Source organism: Bos indicus x Bos taurus, chromosome 7 (genome assembly GCF_003369695.1).
Source record: "Bos indicus x Bos taurus breed Angus x Brahman F1 hybrid chromosome 7, Bos_hybrid_MaternalHap_v2.0, whole genome shotgun sequence".
Classification (NCBI taxonomy): domain Eukaryota; kingdom Metazoa; phylum Chordata; class Mammalia; order Artiodactyla; family Bovidae; genus Bos; species Bos indicus x Bos taurus.
In genome coordinates, this window is record NC_040082.1 from 52998357 (window position 1) to 53016114 (window position 17758).

A 17758-nucleotide genomic window follows, 5' to 3' on the forward strand; every position below is an offset into this window, starting at 1 on the left:
AACATTGTTAATCAACTACACTCTAATGTAAATAAAAATAAAATTTAAACAAATTTTAAGGACTGGTCCAGTGTTTAGGAATTCTGTCAACTATTTGTGCCTCCCCTGAGCAGGCAGACATACAGGTGATACTTCTAGGTCTCTTAATATATCTATCAGCTGATCTCAAGCATGTTTCCAAGAAGAAGAAGCTGCAGACTTAAGTATAATGAGCTCTTTTCACATTCTCCTATAGAACAGGAGTTGACAAACCTGTGGGCCAAATCTAGCCCTGCATCTGTTTTTGGAAAAACAGTTTCATTGAATCAGTCACACCTGGTTATTTACCTATTGCCTACAGTTGCCTACATGCTACAAGGGCAGAGTTGGGTCATTGTGACAGAGACCTATGGTTCACAAAGCCTAAAATATTTATTGTCTGACCCTTCACAGAAAAAGTTCATCAACCCCTGAAATAGAAGAACGAAACAACAGAGTTTAATCTTGCCAGGCTAGAGTGGTCTATCAGCTATACACAGCAGGCTCTGCAAGTACATGATGTAAGAATCTCTGTGTTGGGAGACTCAGCCTAGTGTTAAGAGGGCCATACCCAAGCTCATAGGAACAGAGCAAAGAAACAATATTTGGAACATGAAGAGAAAAGCATCTAATAGGATGAGTCTTAAGTTCCTTCTTACTTTGCTGTCTAGATGCTTCTTGTGTCTGTCTTACCTTTTTCTCTCCTCTGATGGTGAACCGTCAATGTTCTCTGCTTAAGATTTCTCTTTACAACAGAAGATAGATAGATAGATAGATAGATATGGCTTCCCTTGTGGCTCAGTTGGTAAAGAATCCGCCTGCAATGCAGGAGACCTGGGTTCGATCCCTGGGTTGGGAAGATCCCCTGGAGAAGGGAAAGGCTACCCACTCCAATGTCCTCTCCTGGAGAATTCCTTGGATTATACAGTCCATAGGGTCACAAAGAGTTGGACCTGAGTGACTTTCACTTTCATATATATATATATATATATGTATGTATGTACATACGCAGCATACCTTCATAGTTATTTATCTTCTCCTGTAGATGTCCTCACCTGGAGTTGCCAGAAGTTCCCCGGAACATAGATGCTGAGAGGAGAAAATAAGGGCTCAGACTAGGTTCTCTCCTTGAATCCTTCCTGACTTTTAGTTATAGAGTTCTTGGTAATGTGGTTTCTCCACTAAGGGGCCCACACTTCTAAAGCACGCACATTTTGATATTTATCACTCACCTGTGGTGTTTCTATAAGACAAAATTCCAGATGAATGGAATTTTGAAAGAAATATTGATATAAAGAAAAAGACTGGTGTGTATATATACACACCATATAAATAAAAATTGGTGTGTATATATACATGTGGTGGTGGTTTAGTCACTTAAGTCGTGTCCGACTCTAACACCACCATAGACTGTAGCCCACTAGGCTGCTCTGTCCATGGGATTTCCCAGGACAGAATACTAGAATGAGCTGCCATTTCCTTCTCCAGAGTATCTTCCCTGTTCAGGGATCGAACCCACAGACCTGCCTCCCCTGCACTGGCAGGCAGATTCATATACATATTCAGCCAAAAAAAGAATGAAATAATGCCGTTTGCAATGACATGAATGGACCTAGAGATTATCATACTAAGCGAAGTAAGTCAGAGAAAGGTAAATATCGTGTATCACTTATATGTTGGCTCTACAAAAAAATAGTACAAATGAACTTATATATGAATCAGAAATAGACACACAGACATAGAAAACAAATTTATAGTTTCCAAAGGGGAAAAGGCAGGGGGGATAAATTAGGAGTTTGGGATTGACATATTTACACTACTCTATATAGAAGAGAAAAGATACAACCAAAAAAGTCCCACTATACAGCACAGGGAACTATACTCAATATTTTATGTAATGACCTAGAAGGGAAAACAATCTGAATAAAAATACACCTGAAATTAACACAACACTGTAACTCAACTAAAACTTCAATTAAAAGATACTCAATTAAAATGGTACCTTCAATTAAAAGGTACTCAAAAAAATAAAGTTTGAGGAAATATTGGGGTAAAAAAAGTGCCCCATAACAGATAAAAGGAAGGAGTAGGGGGAGATAAGATTTAAAAGAGGATCTATTTTGCTCATCTCTTTCCTCCAAAAGGTAGGCAATCTGGAGTATGAGGATAACAAATGTGGCTTCCTTTGCCTACTGGATTAATTCCAGCTTGCCATTATTCCCCTTCAGAAGCCCACTCCTCTTCCTTGTCTCCCTCTGTTACACAGATCTTGGAAGCAAGTCAATGATAAAGTCAAGAAAAGGCAAGAATTAGGCTTGCTGTCTAGAAAATAGATCAATTCTTGAGGTCAGTATCTTCCAACCATCAGAAGAAAAGTACGAACCCCAGTGGATGTCCTTACCTCCTCCATCCCTCTCTTCCAAGGAAATAGTCTGCTAACTGGGGAGAAAGGGAATTATAGTCAAGACTTATAGTCAAGGGTTAGGCAAACTATGACCCAGAAGTTGCCACCTGTATTTGTAAATAAAGTCTTATTGGAACACAACTCTTAACTCATTCATTTGTGTATCATGGCTACTTTTGCATTACAAAGGTACAGTTGGATAGTTGTAACTGAGGCTACATGACCCACAAAGTATAAATATTTATAATTTGGCCCTTTTCAGAAAAAGTTTGTGAAGATCTAGCATCAGCCCTTTGTCCTGGGACTCTTCTGCTTTACCTAAAGATTCTTCACAATAAATAGAGAACTTCAACAAGCAGAAATGGCCCTACAAACAAAATGGCCTTCCCTATCAGATCTGAGACACTCCTAATATGCACAAGAGGTGGTAGGAGAGGAAGGGAGGACAGTGAGTGGAGAGGAAGGGAAGACAGTGAGTTAATTTATAGCAGAATTCCGAAGCTTAGGACACAAGCCTCCCTTATTCTCCCCATCTAACAAAGCCATAAGCCCAGCTGCCAATGGATTCACTTGTCACCATAACCCTGAAGCAGATACCCTGAAAAGGACCAGAGTTATTTGGGAACACGAGCGTGAGGGTGAAGGAAGTTAATTTGCAGAGTTAGAAATCCTTACCCTGTCCAAATAACTCAGAGAGCTTTTCAAATACCCCAGACATCTAATGGAACATGGAGTGAATCTGACCTCATTCCTCTGCCCGGGGCTAAGCACACAGCTGAGCCTCTGAGCTCAGCATCCGCCAGAACCCTGGTGCAAGGGAGGAGAGGGGCCCAGGCTGAAGAAAAAGAGATCATGAACCATCACTCTTCATCTAAACCAAGTCAAACTGTGCTTTCCATAACACCTTTCTGCCTTCACCCAATTCTGTCTGCCTCTTGGCCTGACTTCAGTTCATCATCACAGCTGTCCAGGACTGAGACTCTATGTGAGGCGAGGCCAGTGAGGCAGAGCGAGTGGGAGGCAGATTGCTAGAGCAGGCAGGAGCAGGTGCTCCAGAACCCAGACCCCTGGTTCACTTCCCATTCTGTCATTTCCTTTGCTGTGTGATCTTGGACACATGATGTCATACCCTGCAGTTCATGCTCCATTAAAGTGAAGAGAATGACAGTACCTACAACCTAAGATAATATTAGAGATGAGATGAGATCTTATGGATAAACAGCCCGGCTAATAATAACAAGCTGGCATGTTATGTACGCCTAATGTCATTACCACTCCCCACAACGGATCTCAGGAAGAACTGAAAATGGCACCCAGATTACTATGCTCCAAGCCTCAGTCATCTGCCTACTTGCCATCTTCACCTGAGTTGCTGAATGCAGCTGGAGAGAAACACCCAACCATGCTGATCAGACTCATTTGAAATTCACATCTGGGTGGCTAACAAACATGTGAAAAGATGCTCAACACCACTCATTATCAGAGAAATGCAAATCAAACCCACAATGAGGTACCATCTCACACCGGTCAGAATGGCTGCTATCAAAATGTCTGCAAACAATGCTGGAGAGGGTGCAAAGAGAAAAACCCTCTTACACTGTTGGTGGGAATGCAAACTAGTACAGCCACTATGAAGAACAGTGTGGAGATTCCTTAAAAAACTGGAAATAGAACTGCCATACGACCCAGCAATCCCACTGCTGGGCATACACACTGAGGAAACCAGAAGGGAAAGAGACACGTGTATCCCAATGTTCATCACAGCACTGTTTATAATAGCCAGGACATGGAAGCAACCTAGATGTCCATCAGCAGACGAATGGATAAGAAAGCTATGGTACATACACACAATGGAATATTACTCAGCTATTAAAAAGAATACATTTGAATCAGTTCTAATAAGGTGGATGAAACTGGAGCCTATTATACAGAGCGAAGTAAGTCAGAAAGAAAAACACCAGTACAGTATATTAACGCATATATGTGGAATTTAGAAAGATGGTAATGATGACCCTGTATGTGAGACAGCAAAAGAGACACAGATGTAAAGAACAGACTTTTGGACTCTGTGGGAGAAGGTGAGAGTGGGATGATTTAAGAGAATAGCACTGAAACATGTATATTAACATATGTGAAATAGATCACCAGTCCGGGTTCGATGCATGAGACAGGGTGCTCAGGGCTGGTGCACAGAGATGACCCTGAAGGATGGGATGGGGAGGGAGGTGGGAGGGAGGTTCAGGATGGAGAACACATGTACACCCATGGCTGATTCATGCGAATGTATGGCAAAACCCACCACAATATTGTAAAGTAAATAGCCTCCAATTAAAATAAAAAATAAATAAATAAAATTCACATCTGGGGACTTCCTTAGTAGTCCAGCAGCTATGATTTTGCACTCCCAATGCAGGAGGCTGGGGTTCAATCCCTAGTCAGGGAGATAGATCATGCCACAACTAAGAATTTGCACACCCCAACTAAAGATCCCGAGTGCCACAACAAAGGTCGGCATACATAAATAAAATGTTTTTAAAAATTCACATTCAACAACTTCAAGCAGCCCTCAGTGCCTTCCAGGAGCCGAGCACTGTTGCCAACCACCTCCCCGCCCCTGGCCTTTTTCACGCTCAGCTGATAACCTTGCTTCTTATTTCACTGAAAAATAGAACCAGGAGAGGATTGCCACACAATCCAGGGCTGCACTGTGCACACCAGCGTCTGCTGGGTGTTCTCCCCTTGCACACACATCTCCAAATTATCCAACCCCGAAGGGAGCATGGCCACTCCATCCTCCCACTTGCTCGAAAGCACGGTTCAGGAGCCATCTCTGATTCCAGTTTTCCTCCACACTTGACAGTGGCTCCATCCGCAAGTCCTATCAACTGTCCTTCCAGACTCGTCAAGGCTCTGGCCACCTCCCACCACTGCTCACCTTGGTCCAAACCATCATCTGTCAAGCAGGTTACACCCGACCTCCCTGTCTCTGGCCCTGCGGGGCTTACACTCTGTCACAATGCAGCAGGCGCAGCACCCTGCCCATGGCGTCTGCTCACATCACTCAGAGTAAGGGGCCTACGGGAACTGGTTGGCACACGCCGAGGCCCCCCACTCTACTCCTTGCTACCCTCTACCCCACTGCCTCCGGGCCTTTACATTAGCTGTTCTCAATGCTTAGTAGCTCAGTGGTAAAGAAACTGCCTGCAATGCAGGAGACCTGGGTTCAAGCCTTGGGTTGGGAAGATCCCCTGGAAAAGGACATGGCAACCCACTCCAGTATTTTTGCCTGGAGAATTCCAGGGACAGAGGAGCCTGGCTACAGTCCATGGGATCACAAAGAATTGGACACGACAGTGACTAACACTTTTTTTTTTTTTAATTTAAACTGGAGCCGATTATACAGAGTGAAGCCAGAAAGAAAAACACCAATACAGTATACTAACGCATATATATGGAATTTAGAAAGATGGTAACGATAACCCTGTATGCGAGACAGCAAAAGAGACACAGATGTATAGAACAGTTTTTTGGACTAACACTTTCATTTATGCTTGGAAAGCCTTTCCCCAGATACCACTGAGATGCACTCATTTTCTCCAGGTTCCTGCTCCAATGTCGCCTTCTCAGGTGAACTTGACTACTCGCCCTATATAAATAATCCCCCAGAGCTCCCACTACCCTTTTTCCACTTTTTTTTTTGTTCTCATTTTATCACCATCTAAAATATCTTACACTTGTTGCACAGCAGAAACACAACATAATTGCTGTAAAGCAATTATATTCCAGTTAACAAATAAAATTTAAAAATCAAAAAAAGAAAAATATCTTATGTATTTACTTGGCTACACAGTCTCTTCCCCAATACTGGGAGGAAAGCACCCCAAGGGTATTCTGTCCATGGCTCTATCCCAAGCATAGAGCTGGCATTCAACAAATATTTATTGAATAAAAGGCTGAATGAATGGTGTTGTCTAAATGGGCTAAGAGACTTCCCTGGTGGTCCAGTGGTGAAGACGCTGCACTTCCACTGCAGGGAGTATGGGTTCGATCCCTAGTTGGGGAACTAAGATCTCACATGCCACACTGCACGGCAAAAAATAAAAAGTTTTTTAAAAGATACTGACCAAAAGTAAATAATAAATAGGCTTAGAAAATGGGAATCCCCTGCTTACTGGGCCCTGTTCTATGCTACTATCTACGTAAGCGAGTTTGTTTAATCCACATGTGCCATGTAAACAGCTCACCAAACCATCTTAAAGTCCCAAGGCTGAGAAGGGCCGTGCCTGTGCTAAGACCCAGAACTATCTGAGTCAAGCCACATTTACACTGGAAGAATGAACAGCTCCCATCCAAAGAAGAGCTCACAGAGGAATCATTTTTTAAAATATTAATAATTAACACCCTCTTAATGTGTTTTCCCTGCCCCTCCAGGTTCACGACTACCTCCGCAGCAAGCTGTGCTCCCTCTACGAAAATGACTGCATTTTTGATAAATTTGAGTGTGTGTGGAATGGGTCAGACAGGTAAGAAAGGTCTGATGGCTGGGAGCCTTCCACGGGGGGGCCCTCTCCTTGCACCGGCCCTGGGCCGTGTATCTTAAGGGGCTGCAACCAAAGAGCCATCAGAATCGGCCCTGAGGCCTGGCAGGGCTGCACCGGTGGCCCAGCGGGTGACCTCGAGGTCAAGTCTGGGAAGGAACAGGCGATGGGTGAGACCCTGGACTCCTCTTTCAGAACTGGCTCAGGTGACCCTTTAACCTCACAAAAATCCTACCTTATACAGGCAAGACCCTCCCAGAGCTGGGTCCATATACCTAAAATGAAGCTCCCCTGGCAAATTTTAAGGATGAACTATTCCAATGACTTTAAAGTGTGCTGTCTGGATGGGAAATTATCCCTCGAGGCTGCCCGCAGAGACTAGCCTAAGGCCTGGTGGTCATGAACTGAATTCTCATCAGCCTCGTTTATTCTGTGCCCTCAAAGAGATTTATGACTATTAGAGGCCTTTGGTTTCAACAGCACTTCCTATTACCTCCCCGCAGTTTCTTTTTGGCTTGATGAATAGATGCTGCTGTGATTTCCAGGAGAAGCCAGCACAGGCTACCAGGGGCTGTTCCTTAGTGAAGGCAGCACCAGCAGTCATACTGAAAAGCAGGGAAATTCTATCACTGCAAAACATTCAGAGGCGAGCTTCTAGTGAGCACAGGCTCTACCTCTCTGACCCCTGTTGGGTTTTTTGGGCCAGTGATCCAAAACCAGCCTTCTACTCAGCAGGCCTAGCAGGAGTCACCACATGGTAGACGACCCAGATCACACCACCCAGTTAGTGGAGGGCAGAGGGCCCAGAGCAAAGCAACTGTTACTTAGTTGAACAAAGGCCCTCAGGGGAAAAGTAGCTATCCTTGCCCTGTTATTTTATTTTCGTTTCCATTGGTAATTTATTCATTTATTCAATGTTCATTATGAATAGATTTTTTAAAATATTTGTGGTTATTTTTGTTCAAGTTCCCCTTCTATCTTAACCAAGATTCAAAACCTATACTTACTAGGTACTTTCACACATCATGATTTTTTAATCCTGACCACAATCCATCAAGATTGCTTTCACTGTCCCCATTTTACAGCTGAGGAAACTGAGGCTCAGCCAGATACTAGTTCAGGAGCTTGGGCAGATCACTGTAAGTAGTAGAGACAAGAGGAAGAATTTAAATCCTAAAATGAACATTCTTTCCACCACATTACAGTTTCTTTCCATAACCGAGAAAATGTTATTTTTGGTCCAGATAAGGTTGAAATTACTTTTTTACTTTTTTCCAAAAAAGACTTTCTCCTACGGTTTAAAAACAAGTCGGGTGGTGGTAATGGAAGCAGAGGTCAGTGCGTGGGAAGCAATAAGGCCAAATGGCTTAATGCTTATGCCCCGGAGTCTGGCAGATGTGGGCTAGAGGACCAACTTGGCTACTTACTGGCTGTGTGACACCATACACGCATTCACTTTTCTTCCTGTGTAAATCCCTTAACATGGAATGATGGAAAAGGAAATGAGGCTAGGGGTAAAGCACTCAGCACCCCCACGTGATGAGATAATAATTGCTCACCCTATGATACGGCTAAGTCACTTCAGTCGTGTCCGACTCTGTGCGACCCCATAGACAGCAGCCCACCAGGCTCCCCCGTCCCTGGGATTCTCCAGGCAAGAACACTGGAGTGGGTTGCCATTTCCTTCTCCAATGCATGAAAGTGAAAAGTGAAAGTGAAGTCGCTCAGTCGTGTCCGACTCTTAGCGACCCCATGGACTGCAGCCTACCAGGCTCTTCCACCCATGGGATTTTCCAGGCAAGAGTACTGGAGTGGGGTGCCATTGCCTTCTCCACACCCTATGATAGATACACACATTTCATGGCATCAGTTTCCCAGGCCAGGGTAACAAAATCTAGCCCTTGATTAATTTCCGGGACAACTAACAAATACCCAAAAACTCAGCCCCCTGGCCATGGCTCAGTCTCATCAGTTTTCCTTCACCTTCCTCTAACCCAAGACAACGGAGATACAGTGTTCTCCCATCCTAACCAGCCATTCGGAGCCTCACCCACAAATAAGGCCAAGCCCACCTCTCTGGGGTCAGCCATAAGAGGGTGCTGCTTGAGGGACATTATGTTTCCCTTGGCCTGTCACCTGTCCAAACTGTCACCATTAAGTAGAGTTGGTCCATGGCTTCTGAGAGGCTCTTGGCACCCCCTGCTCTCTTCATCAATGAGAGATACTCCTGAGAATGGATAGCTCTTGTAGGAAGGTAGGAAATCATCTGTAAGTTCACTACAAAGGCTTATTTCCTCATCCTACACCCTTTTAAAAATTCTAATTTTTGTTTACTCCCTCCCAAGACCATGATGAGATCCACTTTTTAGATAAGTTTTCAGAAAAGGCAGAATTTCTATCTAGTTCATAGCAGGAGGAAGACACGATGTCAGCATCCCTCAGTGCTGATGCGAGAAAGCCTTATCAGTCGGGCAGCACAGTCACTCCTAAGACCGCCATGCTCTAAATGAACATGATACAAGGACGGCTATTTTCAGCGTTCCTACTCGCGTGACTTGACTGCAGCCTCAGAATCCTGATGTGAAGGAGGTGGGCTGGGATCATTAAAACCACTAGACTGACTTATGGAACAAAATAACCTAAAGGAATCTATTGATAAATAACAAGGAGGGCTATCATCACCCTTCACCCAGCCCAAGAGCTTGTTTGTCTTAGTGCTTCTAAAGTCAATGGTCACACTACAAAGCCTGTTGCGGTTTTGGGTCTCTTAGCTGTAGAAAGCCTATGTCTATGACACTCAGTCACTCCCTGTTTCCTCTCTGCCTTGCAGTGTCATCATGACAGGCTCCTACAACAACTTCTTCAGGATGTTTGACCGAAACACCAAACGCGATGTTACCCTTGAGGCCTCGAGGGAAAACAGCAAACCCCGAGCTATCCTAAAACCACGCAAAGTGTGCGTGGGGGGCAAGCGGAGAAAAGATGAGATCAGTGTCGACAGTCTGGACTTTAGCAAAAAGATCTTGCATACAGCTTGGCATCCTTCAGAAAATATTATAGCAGTGGCGGCTACAAATAACCTATATATATTCCAGGACAAGGTTAACTAGGAGGACAAGTTATTACCTAATAATCTCACATACTGAATACTAGTCAAACACGTTTTTAAATGTTTCTTTGGGTGTTCATTTGATGCCTCGACTTTATTTTCCCTCTGCAGGAGACAATTGGAATAGAAGTCCATGGAGTCCAACCTTCCCACATCCCCACTTCTAAGAAACTTTTGTCAAACCCAGTAGGTTCTGGGACACTTCTGTTTAGAATCGAGAGCTGCCAGCTAACAGTAATTCTTCCATAGTTGACTTGAATTTCTGATGCTTTTATTGCCCCGTTTTCTCTGGTGGGTCCAGTGTTTTGTTTCTAGGTGTCTGCTGAGATAAAATGAGGTTGTCTGTAGTATTTAAAGAGAAAAGAGATAAGTTTTTTTTAATTAAGCAATTCCATTTGATTGAAAAAAAAAATCAACGAAAAATAAACACTGTTTACTCTTAGAGAAATTCTCCTTGTTTTGTGACAAATCAGAACCAGTCAGCACTCCCCTGCCCCCACAGCACTTCTTTTTTTATTTTTTTTCTTTTTCTTTTTCATGATTTCACTTGAGCCAGAGATTTATTTCACGAGGCTGCGAAGAGGATGCAGAATGGGAAGGGGAAAGGACCACATCAACAGTGCTACATTCTTTTTTGTAAGCGCCATAGAAACAGCCTGAGAATTTGGCCAGGAAACCCCGTGAATGCTTCAGGGGACATCAAGAGAACACTTCTCAGAGTTAGCTTGGCAGGGCCCTGTGGGGCCACATTCCATCTGTCGCTTTGTTACTCTTGCTTTTTGTCATTTTAAATGGCTCCATATAATCCTCTACTTACACGTTCCTTGGCTTTTTCACTTCACCCTTTTCCAGCTTAGTTATTCCCTTGACTTCTAAAGGCCGAGTCCTTGTTGTTTATGATCTGGCTTCTAAATGCAGCAGTAAGCTGAGGGGCTGGGGCACCTCCCTGAGAAAATGTGTCTCCCAAAGCAGCCCCCGCCCCCTTTCCTGGGTTTTCTAACCCAAAGTCACACTCCATCTATCTCCACTACAGCGAGAACAAAAACAGCCAATGGAAAACGCTGCTCTGTAAAGGCTATTCAAGTGCTTCTGACCCACCATAAGTTTACCATCCAAAAAAACAGACCAGAGGGCTCTTCTACAGAAATGGAATATGGAGGAATCAAGAAGCTTTGACATCAAACTGAGGTCTGCTTGAAACTGTAGAGGCTGGTTCATACCCCGCCCCTCCCGCCCCCTGCCATTGAGGATTCAGACATGTAACTTCCAGAAGTTTCTCTGCGGTGCACCTCTGGGAAAGAGACTAAATTAATTCAAAAGACAGAGAAATTTGAGGCTCAGGGAGGAAGTGGGAGGTACTCCAAGCCGGGCCTGGGCTCCATGTCTCCATTCCTGTCACCATGACTCATCTCCCCTGACTTGCATTTAGTGACTAGGAAATGGCTTGAGATGAGGATTTTCCTTTTAAAGAGAAATTTTCTTTTGCTTTGTATATTTATTAGAAGTCCCAACTTTCAAGTGTAATTTGTTTTGGAAGAGAGAAAAATAGTGAAAAGAACCATCTTTCAATGCTAACCTATTACCCACTTAATAACAGCTTTTTGGCAAGGAAATAACTATCTACTTAAGTGAACACTTTTGCAAGATGCAGCTCAATTTCAGAAACATTAAAATATGAAAAAGTACGTCTCAAAACTGAGGGAGCATGTGGATGAAGACATGCCTTTTTTCCTCCATGTTTATCTTTCCTGCAATAAAAGTCCTGGTGGAAACTCTCTGGGCAGGATTCCTGGCCTGATGGGGGCCAGGTTCTTGGAGGAGATCCAAGAAAGCCACAGAAACTTCTCCAACTCACAGAGAATCATGGTATCAGGACAGACAGAAGGACCAGCAGGCTCCTGTCCTGAGCTGACCATCAACTTCTTCACAGCCTTTTCTCTGCTTCCTTGAGACTCAGCCCCTCTATCTGCACCAGCTGACAGGATGAATCATTGTTCCTCAAAATTTAGCATCGACCTACCTATATACTGTTACTCATTTCACACTTAAGTCACCTTTTCTAAAAACAAGACATAGCCTCCTCCCAACAAAGAATGTTCATGAAATGTCAGCTTTAATGTTTTGTTCTAACACTAAAAGAATCACATAACCATTAATGAAACAAACATGTACCCATTCACCACCTACAGGCAATTTGTGAACCCCAGGATGCATGTTTACCAAACTTGGGGAACACTGAGTTCTGATGCTGCAGAACACTGAAGCTTTTGGAGGCATTAGAGACTTGCAATGGTCAGTAGTCCACAAATTGGGAGTCGAGCTTGCTTCTCAGAACACATGCATGAACAATTCTGGTCATGGCTTTAAGGGGTTCACAGGCCCACCTACAACCTATCTGTGGCCTTTACCTCAAAGCTCTTGCATTAACACAATGCCTTCAGCACACAGATGTACACTTTGAGATCTGCAGAGTGGGAGGAATCTGCAGAAGACATCAATGCTAAGAACAGAGGGCCACCATCTTCCCCGTTGCCCCAAATAAAGGGGCCACCAGAGCCAACATCCTCAACTCGCATGTGGAAACAGGAGGGGAAGGTCCTAGAGACCAGGCCTCAGCAGCAGCGCCCACCACCATGCTTTAGCAGTGACCTGCTCTGTGCCGGTTATGGAGCCAGGTATTTACACTTGCCATTTTCTTCCACCCCAGTGCTGGTGATCTTCTTGGCTGATGGTGCCTAGAAGTCAGTCCCCTTTCCAGCTGACACTCAGAGTTACCTGGAAGCTGACTTACCACTTTTTCAACAGCTTCTTGGGCTCTCAGATCCCTGCCCTGCAGCAATAGTCTGTTCCTGAGGCAACAGTCCATTCCTGATATTTTAACAAGCAGTTCAAAAGCTGAACTTTGGCAGACATCCACACTTTCACTTCCAGAGGAAGAAGATGAGTTTGAACAAAACAAAGAAGGAAGACACAAGGCAGCCTGCAGCAATGGGGTGTCCACAGGTGAACGGGCAATAGGAACCCCCGTGCTTCCTAACTCCTTAATGTCTGGCTTCGGCCTTCAGTCTTCTATTGGGTACTAGGGGGGCAGGGGAGTATCTCTCACCCTCTCATGGGCCTCGTAATTAACTCAACATGCATTAGGCAACCAGCACATGGAAGGTGAAACAGTTGTCAGTGAAAGGAACAAAGGTGGAACTACGATTCTTTTAGCTCAGTGACCCGATGAAGCAAGTCAGCTGTCTCACATATATTTCTTTTGAACCTGCAGGGCCCATTATAATAAAAGTTAGACCCTCAATTCTTCATCACCAACAATGTGGGAGACCATTTCCCTTCCTTCAAACCTACAGAGCAACTATCCAAAGCTTCCCTCTGAACCCCCAACCCTGCGCCCCATTCTTTCATCAGCCCCTCTGCTGGCTCATCCAAGAGTCAGGAAGGCCCTAGACTGAAGACTCCTAGACTGGCGTCCACAGCCTGAATGAAGGAGACCTTCCTAATTTGTCTTCTTCCATGATGGCCGTGTGCAGATGAGGATGGTATGTTTTAACACTACCCTCAAAGACACAGCAGCCCCTGGTTCACCCCTGGGAAACAGTCACACACTGTGCCTCTTGTCACACCTTAACTGTGCTCTTGCCCCTGCATTTCTAAGTCAAGTCTCGGGAGCCACTTTCCATGGGAATGACTCGCCTGGTCAATGGAAAGAACGTGGATCGAGGGGACAGGAAATGCAGATCCTGCTCCTGGCTCTGTGGAGTAACTGAGTACCCTGGGCAAGTCATTCAGTGCCTGCATCAGTCACATCACCTGTAAAACAGTCAGAAAGCCATCAGCCCTCGCTCATGGAATGATGATGAGGGACACAAGAAACTCATTTGTTTATAACTGCTTTGATAAGCTTAAAGCCCCACAGAATAGTAACAGCAACAATATTCCCTGAGTACATATGACTGATTTCTCCTCATCTCCTTCTCTGAACCCCATGAGATCCGTGCCAGCGTTATTTCCATTTTTGCCACTGAGGAAATAGACTCAGGTTTTCAATGTAGCACATAGCCAGTAAGTGGTAGAACCAGGTCTCCAACTCAAGGTTTCATACTCTGAAGCCAGAGTTTTTAAAATATGTTTCTTATATATAAGGGTAGCTAACACTTACCGAATGTTTGCTATGGGCCAGCTTGGTTCTACAAATTTCCCAAGTATTAATTCATTTACCTCCAAAACTCTAGACACAGATACATTATTGTTCCCATTTTACAGATAAGGGAACAAAGAGGTGATATAACTCAACTAGGTCTGTACAGTTCACAAGTGCCAAAGCCAGACATTTGGTCAGCGCTCTTATCCTCTCTCCCCATCTCGTGTGTGTGTGTGTGTGTGTGTGTGTGTGTGTAAAAAGAGAGAGAATATATACATATATATAGAGAGAGATGGAAGTTACAAATTAGAAAACAAGTTCCAGTAACATCCTGTAAGTTCATCAGGGTTAAATATTTATTGAGCTCCTGGTATGTATCAGCCCTAGGCACGGGGCTGGGTTTCCTGACGTGTGTAAGCCATGGGTCACCGCCGTCCCAGAGATGACAGCCATGTGTATTGGGGACATACTTACAATGTATACAGTGCAGAAATGATACAGAGAAGGAAATGGTTAACTCATGAGGACTGGTAGTTAAGAAAAAGTTCCTTGGAATAAGTGACACCTAAGCAGAGCTCTAACACAGTTTTCTCAACAACGAACAAAACACATGGACGTCCCTGGTGGTCCTGGGGTTAAGACTCTGCATTTCCACTGCAGGGGGCATGGGTTCAGTACCTGGTTGGGAAAGTTTCAGATGCCACATGGTGCAGCCAAAAAAAAAACAAATTTCTGAGAGAACAACATATATGAGTTATTGAAGCAAGAATAGATTTGGCATGGGAGCATGAAATCAATATTTCTCTGCTGCTGCTACTGCTAAGTTGCTTCAGTCATGTCCAACTCTATGCGACCCCATAGACGGCAGTCCACCAGGCTCCCCTATCCCTGGGACTCTCCAGACAAAAACACTGGAGTGGGTTGCCATTTCCTTCTCCAACACATGAAAGTGAAAAGTGAAAGTGAAGTTGCTCAGTCGTGTCCAACTCTGTGCAACCCCATGGACTGCAGCCTACCAGGCTCCTCCATCCATGGGATTTTCCAGGCAAGAGTACTGGAGTGGGGTGCCATCGCCTTCTCCGCAATATTTCTCTACTACTATTAAAACACATTTTCAATTTTCCAAAACTGACCTACCCCTTATTTCTTTCATTCATCCAATAATAAATATTTATTAAATTCCCATGTCTAAGGACTGTTTAAATGTAAAAATAGATGGAAGGAAGGAATAAAAGGAAACCAATGATTATGAGCACTTAAGTAGCAGGTGCTGGGCAAGGCACTTTTTTAAGTCCTTACAATCACTTGATGGGTAAATACATTATTCCATTTTTCTAGTTGATGAACAGACTCAAAATTGACACAATCAAGTTTTATCTAGACCTGCCCTGACCCTGATCCTGTACTTCTTTCAAGGGAATGCATAGCTATCTTGTCTTGTTTTTTTCCACTAGTGAGGATATTCACAAACCATCTCTCTGCAACCAAACATTGCCTGACAGCTAACCAGGAAAACAAATTTCCTCTGTCATCAAAGCAGAGAGTGAGGTCAAGTGGCTCCCAGGGGTCTCCAACCCCTGACCCTGACCTTATTATTACTGTTTAACCATCCTCCCAATTTAGACCTTCCACGCCCCACTGGTTAAACTTCTGGTGGCAGAACTAAGGTGATCTGTGTCTCCGCCAATTCCTGCCTCAGATGCTGTCAAAAGCAGTGATCACTGTGGGATCAGAAACAGGAGTTTGGTGATTCTTTCCAGATTCCTAGTCCACTCCCTACCCTGTCAAGCTTGATCTCTTGGATAGACAGACTGTTCTCCACCAGAGCCCCTCCTGCCATCTCAGAACTCCCAGTTGCAATCCTAATCACTTGGCTTGCTGTACTCGGTTTGAGTTGAGGAGAGCATTTCTCCTGAAGTCATCCTTGTGTGGGAACCCTGAGACCACAATAAAGTGGGACCATCCACAAGTCCTGGGATTCCTGCTGTGGTTAGCTAGGGAGACATATCTCCCAATCAAGACATTAAATTCTCGTGGAGGTCAAAGGGAATCCCAGGAAGGCTGGAGCAGAAGTGAGGGGAGAAGACTACCTCAATGGCAAAGATAAAAAGCAGTACTGGGGCAGTCTGTAAGCAGTCTCTCAGCTGGGTGATTTTCATGCATTCAGTCCTCAATAAACAGTTAAAAGACTGGTCATGCCAAGCCCTGTGCTAGAGTGGTCTTAGGGAAGGAGTCATGAGAATCCCTGTCTTCATAGGGCTTACGGGGTCATGGAAGAAGTAAGCAAGCTCCCAGGCAATGATAGCAGTAGAAGATCAAGAAGGTTAAAAGCCCAGGGTCTGGAACTTCCCTGGTGATCCAGTGGTTAAAAATCCACCTGCCAGTGAAGCGGATGTGGGTTCAATATCCCCGGTCCAGGAGGATCCCACATGATACAGGGCAACTAAGCCTGGTGCCACAACTACTGAGCCTACACATCACAACTTTATTGAAGCCACCGAGCCTAGAGGCCATGCTCTACACAAGAGAAGCCGCTGTAATAAGAAGCCCGCATACCACAATGAAGAACAGCCTCCGCTTGCTGCAACTAGAGAAAGCCGTGCACAGCAATGAAGACCCAGTACAACCAAAAACAAATAAATAAAATTTTGTAAAAAAAAAATTTTAAAGGGCCCAGGATGCTTGCCTGGGTTGAAATCTAAACTTCACCACTTAAAAGCTGAATGACCTTACTGATAAAATAAAGGTAAAAATGGCCCCGTCTCATCAAATAGATGTGAAGATTCCTAGCCAACAAAGAGTTGACACACGTTTCTTGCTCGTGTTCTCCTAGTACTATACAATGGCACGTGTATGCCCTCCTTGGAGAAGGCGATGGCACCCCACTCCAATACTCTTGCCTGGAAAATCCCATGGACGGAGGGGCCTGGTGGGCTGCAGTCCATGGGGTCGCTAGGAGTCAGACAGGACTGAGCGACTTCACTTTCACTTTTCACTTTCATGCATTGGAGATGGAAATGGCAACCCACTCCAGTGTTCTTGCCTGGAGAATCCCAGGGATGGGGGAGCCTGATGGGCTGCCATCTATGGGGTCGCACAGAGTTGGACACGACTGAAGCGACTTAGCAGCAGCAGTAGCAGCATGCCCTCCTAGGAGAATACAAAGGAACACCACCTCACCCAAACCACAAGTTCCCCAGAGGAGGTGATGGCTACAGTAAGCCTGAAAGATAAGTGGGGAATGAGTTATCCAGGGGATGAGAGAAGAAAAGAGTGCTCCAGGTATCAAGATGGTCTAGGTAAAGGCAGAGGAGCATGGTGTACTGAAGGAACTTACAATATTCCGGTATGACTGACCAATAAAAAACAAGAATGTAGACCAACAGAAGTAAGAAGACATGAGGTCAAGGGACAGCAATGCATGATATGAGAATCAGCAATGCAAGGCCTTAGGGAGGTTTACATATCACTGGAGGGTACTCCAATAGCTAGACTATGATCTGCTCAACTGAGGAATCATAGTTCCACAACACAGCAAATATGAA

At 44.5% G+C, this 17758-nt stretch overlaps 1 protein-coding gene across 10 annotated transcripts in view; it reads left to right on the plus strand.

Annotated features, from left to right (window-relative positions):
- The window catches only part of PPP2R2B (protein phosphatase 2 regulatory subunit Bbeta), a 514461-nt gene extending 503944 nt beyond the window's left edge, over positions 1 to 10517 (plus strand). For all 10 annotated transcript variants that reach the window (XM_027546058.1, XM_027546059.1, XM_027546055.1 and 7 more), the window contains 2 exons: positions 6854 to 6945; positions 9791 to 10517. In XM_027546058.1, coding sequence (XP_027401859.1) covers positions 6854 to 6945; positions 9791 to 10070 — 372 coding nt within the window. In that variant the 3' untranslated portion in view covers positions 10071 to 10517. The remainder of the gene's footprint in view (positions 1 to 6853; positions 6946 to 9790) is intronic.
- Positions 10518 to 17758: the final 7241 nt, after the last annotated feature.